Raw genomic sequence first — 27,210 nt, 5'->3', positions numbered from 1 at the left:
GCTCAGCTCAGTGCAGCTGTGTGGTCCTGCAGACGCACGCAGACCGAGGCCCACAGAGGTTTTCATGACTGGCAAAGAGAACAGAGCCTTTCTCACAGCTCATCATTCACCTTAGCACGTCTTCACTGCTGTTGGAGTTAAATGTTCTCTCTCCCCTCCAGGCTGGAGCCATTAAAAATGCCACCGTGGGCACGTCCATGCAGGCTGGTATGTTGACATGACTACGGTTCACCTGACAGACCAGTTGGTGATAAAGTGGTTCATTCTTTGACCTTGTGTTCCTCACAGCCTCTGTGGGGGGGAATGTGATTGTCAACACGGTAGCTGGAGTTCCTCAGAGTCCCTTCCAGGCCAACAAACGCCTGGCTGCTCCAGTCATACCGGGAACTCTGTCGGTGAGTGTGTTTTCCTCACACCAGCAGGCTGTTTGTGCACGCTGGTGATGATGTAACCGTGAAACCTTTGTCACCTTGCTGCAGCCTGCTGGGGCGACGGGAGCCCAGGTGGTCCACGCACAGCAGAGGGCCGTCCCAGCTGCTGCAGCCTCCACCGAAGTGGTCGCAATAGCTACAGGCCAGGGGGTGCGGGCCGTTACCCCGGTGACAGCATCAGCAGTGGTTTCCACCACCCTGAGCCCGGTGCAGTCGCAGACTCGCTCACTGGTCACGCCAGGTACTGTCCTAAATGGAGCATGGTCGGATCCACAGGAATCACTGCTGATTGACAGATCTGACCTCCCCTCTTCCACACAGCCGCAGGTATGCAGTTATCCCAAGGAAAGCCTCTCACCCAGGCCCACCTTCAGATGTTCCGGCAGCAACAGCTGCAACAGCAGCAACAGCTGCAGCAGCAACAGCAGCAGCAACAACAACAGCAGGCCTCGTCCCCACAGGTCAAAGCTGTGGGAAAACCACAGGTTAGGCAAGAAGCTAACAGAATGAAGTTCATATTGACTGATTAAGCCCCCTCCGTGTGTGTGTGTGTGTGTGTGTGTGTGTGTGTGTGTGTGTGTGTGTGTGTGTGTGTGTGTGTGTGTGTGTGTGTGTGTGTGTGTGTGTGTGTGTGTGTGTGTGTGTGTGAGATGCTTTCTGCACAGCCATTGAATGAAGTCTGACCACACACCACACTGACCTCAGAGAAGTGAAGGTGTCCAGAGATTAAACTGGTTTCAGATCAGGGCTGTGCTGATATACAGTAGTGTTCAGAATAATAGTAGTGCTATGTGACTAAAAAGATTAATCCAGGTTTTGAGTATATTTCTTATTGTTACATGGGAAACAAGGTACCAGTAGATAAAGTAGATTCTCACAAATCCAACAAGACCAAGCATTCATGATATGCACACTCTTAAGGCTATGAAATTGGGCTATTAGTAAAAAAAAAAAAGTAGAAAAGGTGTTCATAATAATAGTAGTGTGGCATTCAATCAGTGAGTTCGTCAATTTTGTGGAACAAACAGGTGTGAATCAGGTGTCCCCTATTTAAGGATGAAGCCAGCACCTGTTGAACCTGCTTTTCTCTTTGAAAGCCTGAGGAAAATGGGACGTTCAAGACATTGTTCAGAAGAACAGCGTAGTTTGATTAAAAAGTTGATTGGAGAGGGGAAAACTTATACACAGGTGCAAAAAATTATAGGCTGTTCATCTACAATGATCTCCAGTGCTTTAAAATGGACAAAAAAAACAGAGACGCGTGGAAGAACACGGAAAATAACTATCAAAATGGATAGAAGAATAACCAGAATGGCAAAGGCTCACCCATTGATCAGCTACAGGATGATCAAAGACAGTCTGGAGTTACCTGTAAGTGCTGTGACAGAAGATCAATCAATCAATCAATTTTTTTATATAGCGCCAAATCACAACAAACAGTTGCCCCAAGGCGCTTTATATTGTAAGGCAAGGCCATACAATAATTATGTAAAACCCCAACGGTCAAAACGACCTCCTGTGAGCAAGCACTTGGCTACAGTGGGAAGGAAAAACTCCCTTTTAACAGGAAGAAACCTCCAGCAGAACCAGGCTCAGGGAGGGGCAGTCTTCTGCTGGGACTGGTTGGGGCTGAGGGAGAGAACCAGGAAAAAGACATGCTGTGGAGGGGAGCAGAGATCAATCACTAATGATTAAATGCAGAGTGGTGCATACAGAGCAAAAAGAGAAAGAAACACTCAGTGCATCATGGGAACCCCCCAGCAGTCTAAGTCTATAGCAGCATAACTAAGGGATGGTTCAGGGTCACCTGATCCAGCCCTAACTATAAGCTTTAGCAAAAAGGAAAGTTTTAAGCCTAATCTTAAAAGTAGAGAGGGTGTCTGTCTCCCTGATCTGAATTGGGAGCTGGTTCCACAGGAGAGGAGCCTGAAAGCTGAAGGCTCTGCCTCCCATTCTACTCTTACAAACCCTAGGAACTACAAGTAAGCCTGCAGTCTGAGAGCGAAGCACTCTATTGGGGTGATATGGTACTACGAGGTCCCTAAGATAAGATGGGACCTGATTATTCAAAACCTTATAAGTAAGAAGAAGAATTTTAAATTCTATTCTAGAATTAACAGGAAGCCAATGAAGAGAGGCCAATATGGGTGAGATATGCTCTCTCCTTATAGTCCCCGTCAGTACTCTAGCTGCAGCATTTTGAATTTACTGAAGGCTTTTTAGGGAACTTTTAGGACAACCTGATAACAATGAATTACAATAGTCCAGCCTAGAGGAAATAAATGCATGAATTAGTTTTTCAGCATCACTCTGAGACAAGACCTTTCTGATTTTAGAGATATTGCGTAAATGCAAAAAAGCAGTCCTACATATTTGTTTAATATGCGCTTTGAATGACATCCTGATCAAAAATGACTCCAAGATTTCTCACAGTATTACTAGAGGTCAGGGTAATGCCATCCACAGTAAGGATCTGGTTAGACACCATGTTTCTAAGATTTGTGGGGCCAAGTACAATAACTTCAGTTTTTTTTTTTAGAGGTCATCCATGTCTTTATGTCTGTAAGACAATCCTGCAGTTTAGCTAATTGATGTGTGTCCTCTGGCTTCATGGATAGATAAAGCTGGGTATCATCTGCGTAACAATGAAAATTTAAGCAATACTGTCTAATAATACTGCCTAAGGGAAGCATGTATAAAGTGAATAAAATTGGTCCTAGCACAGAACCTTGTGGAACTCCATAATTAACTTTAGTCTGTGAAGAAGATTCCCCATTTACATGAACAAATTGTAATCTATTAGACAAATATGATTCAAACCACCGCAGCGCAATGCCTTTAATACCTATGGCATGCTCTAATCTCTGTAATAAAATTTTATGATCAACAGTATCAAAAGCAGCACTGAGGTCTAACAGAACAAGCACAGAGATGAGTCCACTGTCCGAGGCCACAAGAAGATCATTTGTAACCTTCACTAATGCTGTTTCTGTACTATGATGAATTCTAAAACCTGACTGAAACTCTTCAAATAGACCATTCCTCTGCAGATGATCAGTTAGCTGTTTTACAACTACCCTTTCAAGAATTTGTGAGAGAAAAGGAAGGTTGGAGATTGGCCTATAATTAGCTAAGATAGCTGGGTCAAGTGATGGCTTTTTAAGTAATGGTTTAATTACTGCCACGTTAAAAGCCTGTGGTACATAGCCAACTAACAAAGATAGATTGATCATATTTAAGATTGAAGCATTAAATAATGGTAGGGCTTCCTTGAGCAGCCTGGTAGGAATGGGGTCTAATAAACATGTTGATGGTTTGGATGAAGTAACTAATGAAAATAACTCAGACAGAACAATCGGAGAGAAAGAGTCTAACCAAATACCGGCATCACTGAAAGCAGCCAAAGATAACGATACGTCTTTGGGATGGTTATGAGTAATTTTTTCTCTAATAGTTAAAATTTTGTTAGCAAAGAAAGTCATGAAGTCATTACTAGTTAAAGTTAATGGAATACTCAGCTCAATAGAGCTCTGACTCTTTGTCAGCCTGGCTACAGTGCTGAAAAGAAACCTGGGGTTGTTCTTATTTTCTTCAATTAGTGATGAGTAGAAAGATGTCCTAGCTTTACGGAGGGCTTTTTTATAGAGCAACAGACTCTTTTTCCAGGCTAAGTGAAGATCTTCTAAATTAGTGAGACGCCATTTCCTCTCCAACTACGGGTTATCTGCTTTAAGCTACAAGTTTGTGAGTTATACCACGGAGTCATGCACTTCTGATTTAAAGCTCTCTTTTTTTAGAGGAGCTACAGCATCCAAAGTTGTCTTCAATGAGGATGTAAAACTATTGATGAGATACTCTATCTCACTTACAGAGTTTAGGTACCTACTCTGCACTGTGTTGGTATATGGCATTAGAGAACATAAAGAAGGAATCATATCCTTAAACCTAGTTACAGCGCTTTCTGAAAGACTTCTAGTGTAATGAAACTTATTCCCCACTGCAGGGTAGTCCATCAGAGTAAATGTAAATGTTATTAAGAAATGATCAGACAGAAGGGAGTTTTCAGGGAATACTGTTAAGTCTTCTATTTCCATACCATAAGTCAGAACAAGATCTAAGATATGATTCAAGTGGTGGGTGGACTCATTTACTTTTTGAGCAAAGCCAATTGAGTCTAATAATAGATTAAATGCAGTGTTGAGGCTGTCATTCTCAGCATCTGTGTGGATGTTAAAATCGCCCACTATAATTATCTTATCTGAGCTAAGCACTAAGTCAGACAAAAGGTCTGAAAATTCAGAGAAACTCACAGTAACGACCAGGTGGACGATAGATAATAACAAATAAAACTGGTTTTGGGACTTCCAATTTGGATGGACAAGACTAAGAGTCAAGCTTTCAAATGAATTAAAGCTCTGTCTGGGTTTTTGATTAATTAATAAGCTGGAATGGAAGATTGCTGCTAATCCTCCGCCCCGGCCCGTGCTACGAGCATTCTGACAGTTAGTGTGACTCGGGGGTGTTGACTCATTTAAACTAACATATTCATCCTGCTGTAACCAGGTTTCTGTAAGGCAGAATAAATCAATATGTTGATCAATTATTATATCATTTACCAACAGGGACTTAGAAGAGAGAGACCTAATGTTTAATAGACCACATTTAACTGTTTTAGTCTGTGGTGCAGTTGAAGGTGCTATATTATTTTTTCTTTTTGAATTTTATGCTTAAATAGATTTTTGCTGGTTATTGGTAGTCTGGGAGCAGGCACCGTCTCTACGGGGATGGGGTAATGAGGGGATGGCAGGGGGAGAGAAGCTGCAGAGAGGTGTGTAAGACTACAACTCTGCTTCCTGGTCCCAACCCTGGATAGTCACGGTTTGGAGGATTTAAGAAAATTGGCCAGATTTCTAGAAATGAGAGCTGCTCCATCCAAAGTGGGATGGATGCCGTCTCTCCTAACAAGACCAGGTTTTCCCCAGAAGCTTTGCCAATTATCTATGAAGCCCACCTCATTTTTTGGACACCACTCAGACAGCCAGCAATTCAGGGAGAACATGCGGCTAAACATGTCACTCCCGGTCTGATTGGGGAGGGGCCCAGAGAAAACTACAGAGTCCGACATTGTTTTTGCAAAGTTACACACCGATTTAATGTTAATTTTAGTGACCTCCGATTGGCGTAACCGGATGTCATTACTGCCGACGTGAATTACAATCTTACCAAATTTACGCTTGGCCTTAGCCAGCAGTTTCAAATTTCCTTCAATGTCGCCTGCTCTGGCCCCCGGAAGACAATTGACTATGGTTGCTGGTGTGATGCCTGTGTGAAGCTAATTTATTTGCAAGAATCCCCCACAAAGTCCCTCTGTTAAATAAAAGACATGCAGAAGAGGTTACAATTTGCCAAAGAACACATCAACTGGCCTAAAGAGAAATGGAGGAATATTTTGTGGACTGATGAGAGTAAAATTGTTCTTTTTGGGTCCAAGGGCCGCAGACAGTTTGTGAAATGACCCCCAAACTCTGAATTCAAGCCACAGTTCACAGTGAAGACAGTGAAGCATGGTGGTGCAAACATGATATGGGCATGTTTCTCCTACTATGGTGTTGGGCCTATATATCGCATACCAGGTATCATGGATCAGTTTGGATATGTCAAAATACTTGAAGAGGTCATGTTGCCTTATGCTGAAGAGGACATGCCCTTGAAATGGGTGTTTCAACAAGACAATGACCCCAAGCACACTAGTAAACCAGCAAAATCTTGGTTCCAAACCAACAAAATTAATGCCTCGCAGATGTGATGAAGTCATGAAAAACTGTGGTTATACAACTAAACACTAGTTTAGTGATTCACAAGATTGATAAAAAAGCAGTTTGAACATAATAGTTTTGAGTTTGTAGCGTCAACAGCAGATGCTGCTATTATTGTGAACACCCCCTTTTCTACTTTTTTTTTACTATTAGCCCAATTTCATAGCCTTAAGAGTGTGCATATCATGTGTGGCCTCTGAACAGAAGCCACACCAGTTACGATGCTGTCAGTTTGATTTTCTTGCACTTAAAGCAGCTGCAGTAAAATCTCACTAAATGTATTTAACAGTGAGTTATTTAATATGAAGTGCTGATATTTGGCTGTAAAATGAGCTCTGCAGCTAAAACATTTGTGTCTTTGTCAGGAAGTTGTTTTGAACTGCTGAATATCCAACATTTTATTGATTTGTGAGAAATCAAATTAAAATGCAGACATGAGTGCCACCCATTAGCCTACATGATGCAGCGTACATTTACACCAACACATATAACACAAGTAATGAATGTTTGAGTGCAACAGCAAGAATATTTGCATGAGTTGAAAGATGGAAAGTACCATTCCACTCAGAAGTAGACGTACAGTTCTATCCTGCGCAAACAGAGAAGAGCTGGTTTCAGGAGAAACTGCTCTATCCTCTGCAATCAGAGGAGAGCTGGTCATAGAAGAGAACCAAAATGTGAGCAGAAAAATCATTTCTCTTAACACCCTACCAGCCATCAATATCACCCAAGTCATCCAGAGGCATACAGTTTTAACTTATGGTTAAAATTTTAACTAAACTAATTTTGGACAATTTATGTAAATTAAAGTCACGTCTGAAGTTTTATAAAGTGAAATATCAGCTATGTGTTTTAGTTTTAAAGTATTGCACTAATTTTAAAGGTTTTAGTGTGGATATGATGTATTCACAGTGCATTCTGGGTACCGTAAAAGTTCACGACAGGAGAAATGCATTTGAGACGCTCTGATCAGGCTCCACATGGACAACAGCATTAAACTCTTTGTATATTGTGCCTAAAACTCTTGTGAATATATTCTCTGGGTTTATAGACATTGTTATTGTGTTTGTTTTATGTAAAAATGCCAGAAAAAGCCCAGGTTGCTTCTCCATTATTTTCAGTTGGAATCACTGTGAGTTGCAATCGATTCCTGTTTGCTTTATAACATCCTGCTTATTGTCCTTTACAACACTGTCTGTCCTCTTTGTTCCAGAGTAAAATATATAAGGTATCTGAAATTCGGTTTGCGTTTATTAAATTCCACACAGATTAAATGTAGCAGACATGGATTATTTATTTGGAATGTTTGTTTTAGCAAGTTTTCAGGGTCTCTACTGCCATCTACTGGCCAGTAGTGTTCATGGCAGTATTCGTCCTAAGTATTGAGATATCCCATAATCCTTTGCGCGACAGAGAGTTGCAGTCTCTTGCTGCAGCTGATGAAAAGAAATAAAAATGTACATTTTGGTTGTGTAATGTTCATTTACAATTGTTGTCTTGTGTTTTCTCTGTGCTGTTTAAACTGCAGTAACTCTCTGGCACGCAAAGTATTATGGGTAAGGTTTTGAGCATCTGGCACCAGTAGATGGCAGTGTTCTATGCATTTTGACCCCGGTTATATCAGCCAGTTGTCTAATCACAGCTTGACATTTGGCTTTGAAATGGCTTTTTTTTTAACAAATGAAAAAAAATGGCAATATTTTACAAAAGAACTTTATATGTAAACCAACACACACGTCACATTAACGTGTTTGTTTTTACATAGAATGAATGAGTCAACCAATCAGTGTTAGCGGAGGCTCATTTTACCCATAATCCCTTTGGCATCTGTGTGTGTTACAAAACTTCAGAATTAGTGCATTATTTAAACTGAAAATATATGTTATATTTTAACTTTGTACAAATGACAGAATTTCATTAATGTAGTTATTCTACCCAGATTAATTTGATTTATAAATCAAAACCATAAGTCAGAACTGCTGTATTTTCCAAGAACTCTGCCTCATGGTGGAACTGCTGTATGTGGTTAAGGAATGACTTTTTTTGTGTGTGACAACCTGGTGGTCAGGCTCCTTTAGCTGCGGTAGAGTTGAGCTTAACGCCTCTCAACTGCTTCATTACTGCAAAATACGTAGCAAACAGCAGCGTCCAGCAGGGGGCAGATTGCACAAAGACAGAAGTGGTGATTCATTGTTTGGGTTTGTGATTGTGGCATTAAAATTCAATTTTGAAAGTTATCTGTTAGCTGTGGCTTCCAATAAATTTTTGAGTGGTTTATCAGTTTAGCTTTATAAAAATAACTTTTCAGTTAGTTACAGCAGTTCAGTTAGAAACAGCATTAGTGAAGGTTACAAATGATCTTCTTATGGCCTCGGACAGTGGACTCATCTCTGTGCTTGTTCTGTTAGACCTCAGTGCTGCTTTTGATACTGTTGACCATAAAATTTTATTACAGAGATTAGAGCATGCCATAGGTATTAAAGGCACTGCGCTGCGGTGGTTTGAATCATATTTGTCTAATAGATTACAATTTGTTCATGTAAATGGGGAATCTTCTTCACAGGACTAAAGTTAATTATGGAGTTCCACAAGGTTCTGTGCTAGACCAATTTTATTTCACTTTATACATGCTTCCCTTAGGCAGTATTATTAGACGGTATTGCTTAAATTTTCATTGTTACGCAGATGATACCCAGCTTTATCTATCCATGAAGCCAGAGGACACACACCAATTAGCTAAACTGCAGGATTGTCTTACAGACATAAAGACATGGATGACCTCTAATTTCCTGCTTTTAAACTCAGATAAAACTGAAGTTATTGTACTTGGCCCCACAAATCTAGAAACATGGTGTCTAACCAGATCCTTACTCTGGATGGCATTACCCTGACCTCTAGTAATACTGTGAGAAATCTTGGAGTCATTTTTGATCAGGATATGTCATTCAAAGCGCATATTAAACAAATATGTAGGACTGCTTTTTGCAATTTACAGAAAGGTCTTGTCTCAGAGTGATGCTGAAAAACTAATTCATGCATTTATTTCCTCTAGGCTGGACTATTGTAATTCATTATTATCAGGTTGTCCTAAAAGTTCCCTAAAAAGCCTTCAGTTAATTCAAAATGCTGGCAGCTAGAGTACTGACGGGGACTAGAAGGAGAGAGCATATCTCACCATATTGGCCTCTCTTCATTGGCTTCCTGTTAATTCTAGAATAGAATTTAAAATTCTTCTTCTTACTTATAAGGTTTTGAATAATCAGGTCCCATCTTATCTTAGGGACCTTGTAGTACCATATCACCCCAATAGAGCGCTTCGCTCTCAGACTGCAGGCTTACTTGTAGTTCCTAGGGTTTGTAAGAGTAGAATGGGAGGCAGAGCCTTCAGCTTTCAGGCTCCTCTCCTGTGGAACCAGCTCCCAATTCAGATCAGGGAGACAGACACCCTCTCTACTTTTAAGATTAGGCTTAAACTTTCCTTTTTGCTAAAGCTTATAGTTAGGGCTGGATCAGGTGACCCTGAACCATCCCTTAGTTATGCTGCTATAGACGTAGACTGCTGGGGGTTCCCATGATGCACTGTTTCTTCTCTTTTTGCTCTGTATGCACCACTCTGCATTTAATCATTTAGTGATCGATCTCTGCTCCCCTCCACAGCATGTCTTTTCCTGGGTTCTCTCCCTCAGCCCCAACCAGTCCCAGCAGAAGACTGCCCCTCCCTGAGCCTGGTTCTGCTGGAGGTTTCTTCCTGTTAAAAGGGAGTTTTTCCTTCCCACTGTAGCCAGTGCTTGCTCACAGGGGGTCGTTTTGACCGTTGGGGTTTTACATAATTATTGTATGGCCTTGCCTTACAATATAAAGCGCCTTGGGGCAACTGTTTGTTGTGATTTGGCGCTATATAAAAAAATTGATTGATTGAATTGATTGATTAGTGGATTAGCTGTTATCGAAGCTAACTTTTTAATTAGCTGTGACCACCACTGACCCTAACTCAGTACCGTCTTCAGACAAAAGCAAAAGTTCAAAGTTTCCTGGCAACACCCTTGCACGAAGTATTGACCAGAAATGTATGGATGGATGAGATTTAATGTCGTTACAAGTGCAACAACGAGATTACGTCCACACTCAAATTGCCACAGACAAGATACAGCAATTAATCTTGTTTACCGTAGTAATGGCACACATCAGAATTAAGACAGCACATATACATTTGACATTGTTTATGTGCAGTAAACTTGAAACAGTCCGTTTTCTGAATTGAGGTGATGTGAGTGTGTGGAAGCCGCAGCAACATGTACAACCCCTGGCAAAAATTATGGAATCACCGGCCTCGGAGGATGTTCATTCAGTTGTTTAATTTTGTAGAAAAAAAATCAGATCACAGACATGACACAAAACTAAAGTCATTTCAAATGGCAACTTTCTGGCTTTAAGAAACACTATAAGAAATCAAGAAAAAAAGATTGTGGCAGTCAGTAACGGTTACTTTTTTAGACCAAGCAGAGGAAAAAATATGGAATCACTCAATTCTGAGGAAAAAATTATGGAATTACCTGACATGCAGCCCCATATCATCAATGACTGTGGAAATTTACATGTTCTCTTCAGGCAGTCATTTTTATAAATCTCATTGGAACGGCACCAAACAAAAGTTCCAGCATCATCACCTTGCCCAATGCAGATTTGAGATTCATCACTGAATATGACTTTCATCCAGTCATTCACAGTCCACGATTGCTTTTCCTTAGCCCATTGTAACCTTGTGTTTTTCTGTTTAGGTGTTAATGATGCCTTTCATTTAGCTTTTCTGTATGTAAATCCCATTTCCTTTAGGCGGTTTCTTACAGTTCGGTCACAGACGTTGACTCCAGTTTCCTCCCATTCGTTCCTCATTTGTTTTGTTGTACATTTTTCAATTTTTGAGACATATTGCTTTAGGTTTTCTGTCTTGACGCTTTGATGTCTTCCTTGGTCTACCAGTATGTTTGCCTTTAACAACCTTCCCATGTTGTTTGTATTTGGTCCAGAGTTTAGCCACAGCTGACTGTGAACAACCAACATCTTTTGCAACATTGCGTGATGATTTACCCTCTTTTAAGAGTTTGATAATCCTCTCCTTTGTTTCAATTGACATCTCTCGTGTTGGAGCCATGATTCATGTCAGTCCACTTGGTGCAACAGCTCTCCAAGGTGTGTTCACTCCTTTTTAGATGCAGACTAACGAGCAGATCTGATTTGATGCAGGTGTTAGTTTTGGGGATGAAAATTTACAGGGTGATTCCATAATTTTTTCCTCAGAATTGAGTGATTCCATATTTTTTTTCTCTGCTTGGTCTAAAAAAGTAACCGTTACTGATTGCCACAATCTTTTTTTCTTGATTTCTTATAGTGTTTCTTAAAGCCAGAAAGTTGCCATTTGAAATGACTTTAGTTTTGTGTCATGTCTGTGATCTGCTTTTTTTCTACAAAACTAAACAAGTGAATGAACATCCTCCGAGGCAGGTGATTCCATAATTTTTGCCAGGGGTTGTAGTCATGCCACCGCCAGATTGGGGGGAACGGGGACCTACCACAGTCAAAACTGCACGGGGGCTGGGATGGGGTGGTGGATGGGGACAGGAGGGGGTGTAGGGATGGAGGTGGAGCATGCTTTCAGTCTCTGTTCATGTGTAAGTCAGTTTCTCTCTGTACTGGAGTTAGAGAAGATGAGGAGGCAGCCGAATGTTCACCAAGGCTGTAGAAATTCTTCTGGAGGAAAACAGCGGGGCATTTTTTTTTCCTTCAGAGGCTGATAAGCCTGCCATGTTTATGGCTAAGCATTGAAAAACACCATTACAGCTTCACATGAACAACCAGCACCAAATTATGAATATTCCCTGGACTCCGACATCTTCCTTTGCAAGGCATGCATTTTGCTCCAAGATGTTATCCATTTTGTGTCCGAGTTCAAGGGTTAATGCAGTCTGAGAATGTATCGCCTTGCCCAACTCATTAATCATGATGGACATGTGGGGGGGGGTCGCGATTCTGGTGGCAGCCGTCTTGCCAATTTTCTGGTAGGTCAAGGCAGCACATAAACCAATAAGTACCAGCCCTCCTACAATGAAACCAAATATAAATAAATCCTCGACATCCTCCACAGAGAATGGCGCAAAGCATGCGACACGCCACGTCTCCCAGGCGTCAAGAACATAGCCCGCAGGGTAGGTTCCATCTGGGCACGCAGCGTCCCCCGGCCCTGATCTTCTTGTTGAAAAAAATCGTGTCAGTAGTGTCCAGAGACCAGCTGATCAATTCCATGGTTAATTCAATATAGTTTGAAGAATTCACAGTCTGGTGAAGTAGGGACTTGAAGGTTGGAGCAGAGATAGAGGAGAGAGGAGGAGATGCGACCGCCCTCGCCGGAGTCTGAAGCTATGAGCCGTGAGAGAAAGGTGTCCTGTCCACCAAGGCAAGTGCAGATGACTGTGGAACATCATCATCTGATCTGCTGCAGGATCCAGCTGAACATCCACACCAAGAGGAGGCCTGGACACTGCAAAACTGTCAAAAGCTCAGAGACCCAGAAGCAAAAGGACAGCTTCAGTTGTGTTGATGAAAAAACTCCCCATAAAGTACTCTGTCTCGGCTCCTAAACATTGGGAAGAGCTCGAGAGCCATAACGACAGCCAGCCAAGAAACACCTGGACACCAGAAGAGGAAGCACCAGCACTGGTTTGATGAGAATGACCTGATCCCCCATCGGATCATTAACCAAAAGCGAGAAGCTGTCCTCAACGTCCAGAAGGATCTGACCACACAAGAGAAAAAGTCTCTACTTCAGTAAAGCAAAGTGACCCTACAACAGGCAGTCTTCAACTGCAGTCCTCGAGGGCCGGTGTCCTGCAACTTTTAGATGTTCACTGCTTCAACACACCTGAGTCAATGAATGAGGTCATTAGCAGCACTATGGAGAACTTGACTGCATACTGAGGAGGTAATTCAGCCATTTGATTCAGGTGTGTTGGACCAGGGACACGTCTAAAAGGTGCAGGACACCGGCCCTCGAGGACTGGACCTGAAGACCCCTGCTCTACAAAATGAAACTCTCAAACTGAAAAATCAGCGGTGCGTCAACAAGGCTGCTGAAATCCAAACCCTCACCAACAGAAGTGACACCAACACATCATCAAAATCTGGACTTAAGAAGAAATATGGACTGCAAATGGTAATTAGACTGCTTTCATATTGTGCTTTTCCATCAGCAGCCTGACATCGCGGTGTGAGTCTGTGTGAATGGGTGAATGTGAGGCATCATTTTAAAGTGCTTTGAGCGTCTGATGCAGATGGAAAAGCTCTATAAATGCAGTCCATTTAGTCATACTGCATAAGTAGTGAGTTGCTCAAATTTGAAATGAAATAATCTTACATTTTTATTTATTTTTTTCACTGTATGCTGTATTTATCCAAAATTAATGCTTGAAGCTTTTTAGTTTCTATGCGCACTAGACTATATACTTTCTGAAATACCTGACAAAGGATTTTTTCGATGCACCTGTCCATCTAAAACCCATCAATAACACCACTGAGTGTAGGTGTGACTGTGTCAGTGGGGTTGATATCAGCTGAGATGATCTGTAACTGTCAGATCAGATTGGCGCCTGCCTGTCTGAAGCCTTCTGTTGTGTATCACACTGACTTGTGCACGGGTGAAAAGCTTTGAACTGCTCTTTTGTGTGTTTAAAGGAGTTGTTGAAGATGCACAAGCAGAAGTTGCAGCTGGCCCAGCAGCAGCAGCAGCAGGTAGCTGCAGCAGCTACTCAAGGCCAGCAGGCAGCCGCAGCCCAGCAGGCCGCTCAGGTGCAGCCGGCGCAGGCTGCACAAACTAACCCTCAGCTGACAGCTGTGGCAGCACCACGACCTGGAGCCGTGCTGACCGGTACCACTGTGGCCAACCTGCAGGTTGCACGACTGGTAAGACACTGGGATAGGAAGCCCGCACAGACTGACTGAGGTTTTGTTCCTTCCCAGTGATTAAAGTTTTCCAGACATTCACAGAATTCCCAGAAATTTCCCACAAAATCAAGCATCAATTGAAGTAAAATGTCAAAGTGTTCCTGTCAGCCATTTTGATGTTTACTGGACCTGGCAGCCAAACACAAGGCTTGGGACAAAGCAGTGCACTATCCTGGCCTCTCATTGGTTAGTTGTGTCATGTGACTAGTGGCGAGCATTTCCGAGTTGTTTTTGTTTCCTGACCCTCGTTGGATTTAGTCTGTGGTCTGATTTCATGATGTTCATATTTGTAAAATCCTTTGGAAACGTCTCTGATGAGACGTCGCAGCGGACATTAAGTCTCAATGTTTTCACATGCGGATCTGATTTAACGTGTTAGCATTCATGTGTGCGAGACATGCCAGGACATGTTTAGTTCAATTCAATTTAATTAACTTATAATGCGCCATATCACAACTAAAGCCGTCTCAAGGCGCCTCACAGGGAAAAATTCAACATAAAATTTGAATAATTAAAAATGTATAAAAAAAAATTCAAATACATAATTAAAAGTAAAAGAATAAAACAGATAAAACTTTAATACTTCTGTTAGTTTTTTAGTGTAACTGTTGTGAATTTTAGCTTAGTACTTTACTCTTGTGTTAATCTTAGGAGTGGTTTACTCGTAGGAGGTTTTTTTTTTTTTTACTGTTCCTACAAGTCTAATACTTCTACTTTTTCAGTGTAACTGCTGTGAATTTTAATTCATTTATTTATAGCTGTGTGAATCCTGTGTGAGCTTTAGGAGTGGTTAGCTTATACATTATTGGTTAGTTCATGCTTGCTTGGCTATACTCTTGAATTTCCTAGCGCACAAAATTCACTACTTCACCTACTTTACACCCTCTGTAAATCCTGCGTGATGTTGGCAGATAGGGTGGCTCCTTTAGAGAGCCGTGTCTGTAAGTTAGAGCAGCTTCTTAGCTCAGTGGAGTTAGATGTTACGGGCCGTCCAGATGAGGTTAGTGTTGGGCTGGCTAGCGAGCCTATGAGCATTAGCCTAGAATCGCTGGCTGTGGAGGATGGCTTTCGGACTGTGGCTAGGCGGAGGAAGCCCCGTAGGGCTTGGTGCCCAGTTGTGGTACCCCGATCACACTCGCCACTGCGAACTGTGAATCTGTTCTCCCCCTTGGATTTGCCTGATGTGAATTCTCTGAGCCCACAAGTGACTTCCACTCCTGGCTGAAACACCAGACTTTAGTGATAGGGGATTCTATCACCTGCAAAGTCAGGTTACAGACACCAGCTGACATTAAATGTATTCCTTGAGCCAGAGCTCCTGACATTGCATCCCCTCTGAGGGTGCTGACACTGCAGAAGAGAAGACAGACTAAGGAACATGACATGGGATATAGTCACATAGTTATTCACGTCAGCACCAATGATGTCAGGATGAAGCACTCAGAGGTCACAAAAATTGGACATAAAGAGGACTTGTGATCTTCCCAGAAAGATGTGTCGGCATAGATTAATAGTCTCTGGTCCCCTCCTCTCCTGGGGTAATGATGAAGCATTTAGCAGGCTGACATCATTAAATAGGTGGCTGGTGCAATTTTGTAGAGAGCAAGGCTCTAGCTTTTATTGATAACTGGCCTTCATTCTGGGGCCGCCATGGCTTGCTGATACTGGACATCCTCCACCCTACTGGGGAAGGCGCCGCCATCTTTTCTGTGAACATAGATAAAACTCTACAGGGAGGGTAACATTAAGAATTTACAGTAGGCCACGGAGCAGGTGATTCGAGACCCTGCAAGGCTTATGACAAATGCGGGTGTGGAATCCATTAGCTTAGCGGGGAAATTAGTGCAGAAAATCCACTATGGTGGATGTTCAGTTTATCTGACACTGTGGCCTGCTTCCGTAGACGTGTACCAGGGACACATCTAAAAGGTGCAGGACACCAGCCCTTGAGGACTGGACCTGAAGACCCATTCATTGGACCATCACCTACCCGGCTGTCACCGGTGACAGGGGCTGTGAGGGCATTGCCAAGACACAATTTCTTAATTTTTTTATTTGTAAATTTGCAAAAATTAAAAAAAAAAAGGTGTCATTATGGGGTGTTATGAGGAGAATTTTGAGGGAAACATGAATTTACTCTATTTTGGAATAAGGCTGTAACATAAAATGTGGAAGAAGTGAAGCACTGTTAATATTTTCTGGATGTACTGTACAGTTGTGCTCAAAGGTTTCCATAACCTGGCAGAATTTCAGATTTTTTTTGGCCGTTTTTCAGACAAGTTTTTTGTTTTTGTTTTTTTCTCTCACTCGTGGGTAGTGGTTGTGTGAAGCCATTTATTATCAAACAACTGTATTTACTCTTTTTAAATCATAACCTAACAGAAACTACCCAAATGACCCTGTTCAAAATTTTACATAACCTGGTGATTTTAGCATGATAACGTGCACACAAGTTGACACAAACAGGCTTGAATGGCTACAAAAGGTAGCTTGCAATCTGTGTGTGTGTGTGTGTGTGTGTGTGTGTGTGTGTGTGTGTGTGTGTGTGTGTGTGTGTGTGTGTGTGTGTGTGTGTGTGTGTGTGTGTGTGTGTGTGTGTGTGTGTGTGTGTGTGTGTGTGTAAAAGGTCAGTAGGTTTTTGGGCTCCTGATCGACCCTTGCATCTTTCATCCAGTACTGCACTGACGTTTCTGGCTTCTGAGTCATAGGGAAGGCAAAAGAGTTGTCAAAGAAAAGCTAATTGAACTGTATAAAGCAGGAAAGGGATATAATAAGATATCCCGTTTGGAGAGGACTCAATAAGGCCTATGATGAAAGGTACACCCTTCCTACTCTGAAGCATGGAGGTGGATTGATGATGTTTTGGGGATGTGTGAGCTACAAAGGCACAGGAAACTTGGCCAGGCAGGATGAATGCAGCATCATTCATCTTCAACCGCTTATCCAGGATCGGGCCGCGGGGGTAACAGCTCAAGCAGGGGATCCCAGATTGCCCTTTCCCGGGCCACATTGTCCGCCTCTGACTGGGGGATCCCGACGCGTTCCCGGGCCAGTGTGAAAATACGTTCTCTCCACCTAGTCCTGGATCTTCCACGGGGTCTCCTCCCAGATGGACGTGCCTGGAACACTCAGGGGGCATCCTTACCAAATGCCCAAACCACCTCAACTGGCTCCTTTCAACACGGAGCGGCAGCTCTAGCCCGAGCTCCCCACGGATGACCAAGCTTCTCACCCTGTCTCTAAGGGAGACACCAGCCACTCTCCTGAGGAAGCCCATTTCAGCCGCTTGTACCCACAATCTAGTTCTTTCGGTCATAAGCCAACCCTCATGACCGTATGTGAGAGTAGGAGTGAAGATTGACCAGTAGATCGAGAGCTTTGCCTTTTGACTCAGCTCCCTTTTCATCACAACAGTACAGTAGCGCGAATGCAATACCGCCCCTGGTGCACCAATTCTCCAGCCAGTCTCACGCTCCATTGTCCCCTCACTCATGAACAACACCCCGAAGTACTTGAACTCCTTCTCTTGGGGCAAGACCACATTACTTACTGCCCCTGCTATAGAGGGCACTCCGGTCTGATGCAGGTGTTCCTCAAAGCGTTCCTTCCAGCGCCGGATTACATCCTCAGTTGAGTCCCATCCTTACTGTAGACAGCTTGGATGGTCCCCCGTTTTCCCCTCCTGAGGTGCCTCACGGTCCGCCAGAAGCACCTTGGTGATGACTGAAAGTCCTTCTCCATGGTTGCTCCAAAATCCTCCCACATCCGCTGCTTTGCGTCCCCCACGGGTTAAACTCCAACATAGCGGCGATCAGGCAGGGACTCGTGAGTATCCCCACACTCCAACTCCAGAGAAGAATAAAGTCCAACCCCTATCAAGGGTTGTTCCGGAGCCGAAGTTGTGCTTGGAGGGGAAGCCCACCAGATCTAACTGGTATAGCTCCACCTCTTGCACAGGTTTTGGCTCCTTCCCACACAGTGAGGTGACGTTCCACACCCCCCACAGCTAGCCCCTGCCACCCGGATCTGGTCTGTATTACATTACTGGAAGTCGTCTCCCCTTTTTGCTTGTTTGGAGAAAATTATTGCTTTGTGGCGGACCCTAAACAATGTCTGATTACAGTAAAATTAGGCATAGATCTTTGATTTTATTAGTGGAACAAGAACAATATGTGGCCCAAAAGGTTTTGTAACATTTGATATTTTGAACAGGTCTACTCTGTGTGTGTATATGGCTGACTATGTTGGATGTTGGATGAATGTCTTTTTCTTAAAATAACTGTCTTTGCATGTCTCTTTGTATCTCAGTGTCAACCATCCCACCTTCAAACACAGCCTCATACGACCAACCATGAAAATTCTACTTAAGTTCCCAGTTTTCTATAGGAACACAAATTTCCTACGGGCACTGCATGAGTTTAATTAAAGCAAGCAGAAACAATGTCAGTGGTAAGCTCTGGGTTAGCACACGTCAACACAGAAGAATCCAGAAAAGAGGTTGTATCTTCATAGCCCCTCATCATCTTTGACAGACTGAGTCAGTCACTGTTTGACAGCTGTCTTAAGTTTCTTAATGTCCTGTATTGTATAATTGTATTATTAGTTGTATAGTAGTAGTGTTTATTAAATGAATCCAAAGTTCCTTCTTATATTTTCTATGCATTAACTTGTTTTTCATTCCAAAAAAAACCCCTGACATTTGAGACAGGTTGTTCCATCTTTTTTTTTTTTTTTGGCTGTCTGTCATAGTGGAATGAGCTGACTGAGATTTCCTTTCACAGACGCGAGTCCCCACTCAGGGTCAGATCCAGGCCCAGGCAGCGCAGACAGCACAGGTGACCCTCACCAAGCCTCCAGTCGTCTCTGTGCCAGCTGTGGTCTCCTCTGCCGGGGTCACCACGCTGCCCGTCACTGTGGCTGGCATTAGTGTGGCTATTGGCCAGGCTCAGAAAACAGGTGGGTCACATGCCATGATGAATCACTTCAACTGTGTAAATGAAGTGTGTCCTCAGTGCACTCTGGGTGACTTGACTTTCCACGTCAGCTCTTTATTTGATGGTGTTAGCCTGACCACGTGGGCTACGACCCCCATCTGAAAGTATCTGCCTCTCTCAGGTGGGCCTGTACTGACGCCGCCCTTCCAGCAGATGCAGGTCCAACAGGTGCAGCAGCTCCTTCAAATGAAGAAGCAGCAGGCAGCGGTCCAAGCAGCAGCTGTCGCTCAGCAGAAAGCAGGACAGCCGCAGCAGGGCCAGGCCGCAGTGCAGCAGAAGGTCGGTCACCCGGTGGGAATGACGCAGCAGAAACACTGATTTTATATCGGAACACTTCAGTCTGTTTACTGTGTGGGTTTGTTGCTTAGATCAGTACTCAGCAGGTTACTGTCCAGGCAGCTCAGCCGGCGCAGCAGCAGAAAGTGACCTATGCTGCCACCACCCAGCTCCAACCAGGGATCAAGACCCAGTTCTTCACTACGTCCATCGCCCAGGCTCAGAAACCTCCAGGAGCACAACAAATCCAGGTCTGGTGACCTGCTCGGCTCTTACTCCAGACTTGGGGCGTGGAGGTGGAGGCTTTGTGTGTCTGATTCTGTGCTCCTGTTGTCAGGTGGCTAAGATCCCTCAGATGGTGCAGCAGCAGCCTTCTGTGGCCAGTATTCAGCAGATCGTCTCCTCTCCTCAGCAGGTAGGTTACTGCTCGTGAGACGTGCACCTCACCAAAGTGCTTCAGAGTCGGGCTGGAGCGATGAATCACGATAATCCCATGGTGAAGTCTGTACCGAATCTTTTATATAAGCTAGTATCGTGATACCATGAAAATGCGTCTCCACGGAATAAATGACAACCTTTTGACCAACGGCTGTAAATGATTCATAAAATCTACAACTAGGAAACATCAAGCATTGCAGTTAAAAAAAAATAATTTCTTTGAAATTCAAACACAATGAACATCCACCGTAGCCCTAATCAGTCTGTCCTTCTTGCACTTCAATTTACCCCACTCGTGGACAAGGCCCTGAGGTACTTCAGCTCGTCCACTTGGGGGCAATAGCTTCCCCCTGACCCAGAGGGGACAAGCCTTCCTTTTCCTTCAGAGGATCATGCTGTCAGGATTTGGAGGTGCTGATCCATACCAGTTGCTTATCACCTGCTCGGTGCACATCAAAGTTCAGTGCTTGATGAAGCTGACCAGATCCACATTATCAGAAAAAAGCAGAGATGCTACTCTGTGGTTACCAAACTAGACATTCTGCAGTCTCTCACAGCACCATGAAATCCTTTCCATGAAGATCACAAACAGGATTGGGGCAGCCCTGGCAGAGTCTGGCACCCTCTTAATGCCAAGCATTCAGACATAGCTCCTCATTTGTTCATATGGACACTGGATAGCAGGTTGCAACGGTTCTGGTTCCTGATACTTCTGCAGCACCCCCCACAGGATGCCTTGAGAGAGCCGATTGTATGTTTTTTCCAAATCCACAAAACACACGAAGACTGTTTGGTCATACTCCTCAGCCTTTTGTAATATCCTTGCCAAGGGTAAAGAACTGGTCCACAGTTCCACAACCAGGAGGGAACTCCCTCTGCTCCTCCTGAGTCTGTGGTTTGACTAACAGTCGAAGTCTCCTCTCTAGTACCCTGGCATAGGCTTCCCAAGGAGGCTGAGAAGTGTTGATTCCTCTGTAATTAGAACACACATTCTATCAATCAATCAATCAATCAACTTTTTTCTTATATAGCGCCAAATCACAACAAACAGTTGCCCCAAGGCGCTCCATATTGTAAGGCAAGGCCATACAATAATTATGAAAAACCCCAACAGTCAAAACGACCCCCTATGAGCAAGCACTTGGCCACAGTGGGAAGGAAAAACTCCCTTTTACCAGGAAGAAACCTCCAGCAGAACCAGGCTCAGGGAGGGGCAGTCTTCTGCTGAGACTGGTTGGGGCTGAGGGAAAAAACCAGGAAAAAGACATGCTGTGGAGGGGAGCAGAGATCGATCACTAATGATTAAATGCAGAATGATGCATACGGAGCAAAAAGAGAAAGAAACAGTGCATCATGGGAACCCCCCCACAATCTACGTCTAAAGCAGCATAACCAAGGGATGGTCCAGGGTCACCCGATCCAGCCCTAACTATAAGCCTTAGCGAAAAGGAAAGTTTTAAGCCTAATCTTAAAAGTAGAGAGGGTATCTGTCTCCCTGATCTGAATTGGGAGCTGGTTCCACAGGAGAGGAGCCTGAAAGCTGAAGGCTCTGCCTCCCATTCTACTCTTACAAACCCTAGGAACTACAAGTAAGCCCGCAGTCTGAGAGCGAAGCGCTCTAATGGGGTAATATGGTACTACGAGGTCCCTAAGATAAGATGGGACCTGATTATTCAAAACCTTATAAGTAAGAAGAAGAATTTTAAATTCTATTCTAGAATTAACAGGAAGCCAATGAAGAGAGGCCAATATGGGTGAGATATGCTCTCTCCTTCTAGTCCCCGTCAGTACTCTAGCTGCAGCATTCTGAACCAACTGAAGGCTTTTAGGGAACTTTTAGGACAACCTGATAATAATGAATTACAATAGTCCAGCCTAGAGGAAATAAATGCATGAATTAGTTTTTCAGCATCACTCTGAGACAAGACCTTTCTGATTTTAGAGATATTGCGTAAATGCAAAAAGGCAGTCCTACATATTTGTTTAATATGCGCTTTGAATGACATATCCTGATCAAAAATGACTCCAAGATTTCTCACAGTATTACTAGAGATCAGGGAAATGCCATCCAGAGTAAGGATCTGGTTAGACACCATGTTTCTAAGATTTGTGGGGCCAAGTACAATAACTTCAGTTTTATCTGAGTTTAAAAGCAGGAAATTAGAGGTCATCCATGTCTTTATGTCTGTAAGACAATCCTGCAGTTTAGCTAATTGGTGTGTGTCCTCTGGCTTCATGGATAAATAAAGCTGGGTATCATCTGCGTAACAATGAAAATTTAAGCAATACTGTCTAATAATACTGCCTAAGGGAAGCATGTATAAAGTGAATAAAATTGGCTCCTAGCACAGAACCTTGTGGAACTCCATAATTAACTTTAGTCTGTGAAGAAGATTCCCCATTTACATGAACAAATTGTAATCTATTAGACAAATATGATTCAAACCACCGCAGCGCAGTGCCTTTAATACCTATGGCATGCTCTAATCTCTGTAATAAAATTTTATGGTCAACAGTATCAAAGCAGCACTGAGGTCTAACAGAACAAGCACAGAGATGAGTCCACTGTCTGAGGCCATAAGAAGATCATTTGTAACCTTCACTAATGCTGTTTCTGTACTATGATGAATTCTAAAACCTGACTGAAACTCTTCAAATAGACCATTCCTCTGCAGATGATCAGTTAGCTGTTTTACAACTACCCTTTCAAGAATCTTTGAGAGAAAAGGAAGGTTGGAGATTGGCCTATAATTAGCTAAGATAGCTGGGTCAAGTGATGGCTTTTTAAGTAATGGTTTAATTACTGCCACCTTAAAAGCCTGTGGTACATAACCAACTAACAAAGATAGATTGATCATATTTAAGATTGAAGCATTTAATAATGGTAGGGCTTCCTTGAGCAGCCTGGTAGGAATGGGGTCTAATAAACATGTTGATGGTTTGGATGAAGTAACTAATGAAAATAACTCAGACAGAACAATCGGAGAGAAAGAGTCTAACCAAATACCGGCATCACTGAAAGCAGCCAAAGATAACGATACATCTTTGGGATGGTTATGAGTAATTTCTTCTCTAATAGTCAAAATGTTGTTAGCAAAGAAAGTCATGAAGTCATTACTAGTTAAAGTTAATGGAATACTCAGCTCAATAGAGCTCTGACTCTTTGTCAGCCTGGCTACAGTGCTGAAAAGAAACCTGGGGTTATTCTTATTTTCTTCAATTAGTGATGAGTAGAAAGATGTCCTAGCTTTACGGAGGGCTTTTTTTATAGAGCAACAAACTCTTTTTCCAGGCTAAGTGAAGATCTTCTAAATTAGTGAGACGCCATTTCCTCTCCAACTTACGGGTTATCTGCTTTAAGCTACGAGTTTGTGAGTTATACCATGGAGTCAGACACTTCTGATTTAAAGCTCTCTTTTTTAGAGGAGCTACAGCATCCAAAGTTGTCTTCAAAGAGGATGTAAAACTATTGACGAGATACTCTATCTCCCTTACAGAGTTTAGGTAGCTACTCTGCACTGTGTTGGTATATGGCATTAGAGAACATAAAGAAGGAATCATATCCTTAAACCTAGTTACAGCGCTTTCTGAAAGACTTCTAGTGTAATGAATCGTTACATTCTACACTGTAACGATGGGGAGCACCACTCCAGTTTGCCATCAGAGGTACTGTCCCTGACTTCCATGCAGCATTGTATTAGCATGTCAGCCATGAGAACCTAACAACATCTGGAGGATCTCTCAGATTTTTTGACTATCAAAATGACTTCCACGAGGGAGATGGCACCAGATCTGCCGGAGTTTTCTATCCCTGCTTCCTCAGACGGGGTCAGTAGGATCAAGGAGATCATCCACCACCTGACTATATTTTCTGTGCAGGTTAGCAGCTCTTCACCCTTGCTGAACATGACCTGATTCCCTTTAATGAGTTGCCTGACAGTTTTCTGGAGCTGCCTTGAGGCTGGCCCAAAGTCATTCTCTTTGTCCTCACCAAACTACAAAAAAAAACTGTCCACTGCTGTGGTGCTGCTGCTCGCTCTCTGTCATAATTGTGTTTATAAACCAGCCACAATTTGTTTTATTATACATCTGTGTAGTTAATAAATAAAATAATTTTCACGGATGATTCGCTCACGTGCACACGTGAAAAAAAAAAAACTGTCCACTGCTGCGGTGCTGCTGCTTGCTCTTTCCCCAAAAACTCTGTCATAATGGTGAAATAAAGGACAAAAGGGACATAAGTCCTGCTCACAGGCTGCTACCAGAGACAGGACATGTTCACATCCAACTCAGTCAAACTCCAGACATCACCACGTCACTCCATATTCACTCAACACACCAATCACTCAAAATCACTTCACTGGATGCTCAAAATCACGATGGAAGCTTCATTCGCATCCATCGCTTCGCGTTGCGTGGCTTGGCGCCACAAAGCCTCCTTCCATAGGGATTACATGGCAACCTGTCACTGCTGTCGCTCGGGTCGCGCCCAGTGTGAATGTGGCTTAAGATTCAAGGTTTTTGGGTTGACATCTTCAATTACCTTTCCTCTATATTGAACGTCAGAATTGTTCTTAACCCTATTTTACAACCCCAATTCCAATGAAGTTGGGACGTTGTGTAAAATGTAAATAAAAACAGAATCCAATGATTTTGAAATCCTCTTCAACTTATATTCAATTGAATACACCACAAAGACAAGATATTTAATGTTCAAACTGATAAACTTTATTGTTTTTGTGCAAATATTTGCTCATTTTGAAATGGATGCCTGCAGCACGTTTCAAAAAAGTTGGGACAGTGGTATGTTTACCACTGTGTTACATCACCTTTCCTTCTAACAACACTCAATAAGCGTTTGGGAACTGAGGACAACCCCAATTCCAACTTTATTGGAATTGGGGTTGTAAAGGAAAATCATGAAAATTATCAGAGTTGCCCAGACTTTTGCATACAACTGTAAATAAATCGCATCACATGTTTAACACCATAAATAACAAGAGTTGCCAACCTGTGCGCATTTTGACATCAAAGTACACTGGTAGGATTTGTTACTCAAAAGTATGTAAAAAAGGTCGTCTTTGACCAGTTGTACATCTGTCAACATCCAAAAGAAGACAACCTGGACCAATCGCAGTGTTGTATTCTGTCCTCGCAGCTGGTACACCAACAGTTGTTGTCTCGCGAGTCCTGCTAGCAGTGAGCCGGCTGTGTTGGTCTTTTCTAGGGATTTCTTTCCACATATCTGTGAAAATATGGCTTTCTGTGCAGTTAATTGTCCTCAAGGACCGTCTTAATAAGTCTGTGCTCCAGTATTTCCAACAACTGGCATTTTTGTGTTACTTAATTTGCATGTTAGCATTTTTAGCACTGATAGCACTTGCTTATTGTTTAGTGATATTAGGTCCATTGCTACACTGTGAATACACACCACCACTTTGAGTAATGAAGCTGCAGCAGCATCTAAACGTCTTCTTCTTCTTCTTCTTCTTCAGATCCAGGCCCAGCCTCAGACTGTGGCTCTGACCCAGGCAGTCTCCTCGGCTCCTGCTCAGGTTCAGATGATTCCAGCTGGGACGGCGACGGCTCAGGTGGTCCAGCAGAAGATCATCCAGCAGCAGGTGGTGACTGCAGCCACCTCACCGCAGATCCAGACCCCTCCCCCCCACAGCCCCGCCCAGCAGCCAGCAGCACCATCTACTGCTGAATCCCCGGTGCAGCAATCTGCTCAGCCCCAGCAGCCCAACAAAGGCCAGGCTCGCCAGGGTGGCATGAGGGCCAAAGCTCCAGCCAAGCCCAGCGGGGGGAGCAGCTGAAGTCCACACATGTTCTGCACTCAGCCAAACTGTTTGCCTGGATACCACAGTTTGTGCAAAACCGTACCCCAGTGTTCTAACGTCATCTAAAAACTAGCCGCAGATTTTTATTGTTCACATGCTTTGCTCGATCGTGGCTCTTCTGCCTGCAAACTGAATCAACGCTGTTTTAAGTCTTTATTTATATATTGTTCTGTGAAAAGTTACACACATTTCACATTACATGACCCGCCACGCCTTCACCATGATGACATCACTCCATGGATAGCAGTACTGGGGGCTTGTGGATAATTCTGATTGGGAGACGTCATCCTTTAGAGTAAGTGTTTGTTCAGTCGTGCGTTTTTGTCTCGTCTTCACATAACGAACGGTGAATGTGTTGCTTTTTTTATTATTACAACAAATACACTGTAAACATGTACGTTTGTGTTTTGTTTGTTCAAATTCTTTTTTATTGATGTCAAAGTAAAAGTGTAAATATTGAAAAATCTTTGTATTTGTAAAGGTGTTGTTTTCATCCTTTTTCAGCCTAATTGTAATAAAGTGTTTTCTTTTTTATACACATTTTTCCTTTCATCTTTTCATTAAATATCTTGTAAATACTTCACTGTCCTGAGTCCTTAAGGCGACACTCACAACTCAGACACAGACTAGAGCTGGGTTTTATCTCAAAAAGTAACAAAGGAAATATAAAATAATGAGGCAAAGAACAATTTTGACTTTCAGAAAGGTGTCATTGAATGTGAGGTCAGTTTTCATTTGTTAGATTCAGGTTTACAACCCCTGGCAAAAATGATGGAATCACCAGCCTCGGAGGATGTTCATTCAGTTGTTTAATTTTGTAGAAAAAAAGCAGATCACAGACATGACACAAAACTAAAGTCATTTCAAATGGCAACTTTCTGGCTTTAAGAAACACTATAAGAAATCAAGAAAAAAAGATTGTGGCAGTCAGTAACGGTTACTTTTTTAGACCAAGCAGAGGAAAAAAATATGGAATCACTCAATTCTGAGGAAAAAATTATGGAATCACACTAAATTTTCATCCCCCAAAACTAAAGAGCTTAAACTTAAATAACTTGACTAATAACGCCAAAACCTTTAAATTAAATTGGTTAAAATGAATTAACAGTGTAGAGGACAAAGCAAATGAAGTTTACAAAACCACTTAATTAAATGAGTTGCTAAACTTGGGTTTGTCTGACTATAAGTTAGAATTTCTTAAAAAAAAACATGCAAATTGCTATTTTAGGGTTTTATTTTGTTTTTAAACTGAGCAAATAATTTGTTTTAGAGTGTGGAATACTCCAAAGAATATTTCACTTCTGTGAACTGATCCTCATAACGTGTAAAGTGAAATCAAAATACCAGCATGGCTGCAGCTTTGAACACTGTTACAAACAGCCCCGGCCTCCCCTATTACCATTCTAACTGGTCTGCTGTC

General features: G+C 42.7%; 1 protein-coding gene across 2 annotated transcripts in view; it reads left to right on the top strand.

Moving 5' to 3' along the window:
- ep400 (E1A binding protein p400) overlaps positions 1 to 26,328 on the top strand; it is a 231,378-nt gene extending 205,050 nt beyond the window's left edge. For both annotated transcript variants that reach the window (XM_034169641.1, XM_034169640.1), the window contains 10 exons: positions 162 to 207; positions 289 to 395; positions 480 to 672; positions 753 to 916; positions 13,973 to 14,200; positions 19,024 to 19,198; positions 19,358 to 19,515; positions 19,605 to 19,763; positions 19,850 to 19,927; positions 25,446 to 26,328. In XM_034169641.1, coding sequence (XP_034025532.1) covers positions 162 to 207; positions 289 to 395; positions 480 to 672; positions 753 to 916; positions 13,973 to 14,200; positions 19,024 to 19,198; positions 19,358 to 19,515; positions 19,605 to 19,763; positions 19,850 to 19,927; positions 25,446 to 25,766 — 1,629 coding nt within the window. In that variant the 3' untranslated portion in view covers positions 25,767 to 26,328. The remainder of the gene's footprint in view (positions 1 to 161; positions 208 to 288; positions 396 to 479; positions 673 to 752; positions 917 to 13,972; positions 14,201 to 19,023; positions 19,199 to 19,357; positions 19,516 to 19,604; positions 19,764 to 19,849; positions 19,928 to 25,445) is intronic.
- Positions 26,329 to 27,210: the final 882 nt, after the last annotated feature.

The sequence above is a fragment of the Thalassophryne amazonica genome, chromosome 5 (genome assembly GCF_902500255.1).
Source record: "Thalassophryne amazonica chromosome 5, fThaAma1.1, whole genome shotgun sequence".
NCBI lineage: Eukaryota > Metazoa > Chordata > Actinopteri > Batrachoidiformes > Batrachoididae > Thalassophryne > Thalassophryne amazonica.
Note: the sequence above shows the minus strand (reverse complement) of the source record. Positions and strands in the feature narration are given on the sequence as shown.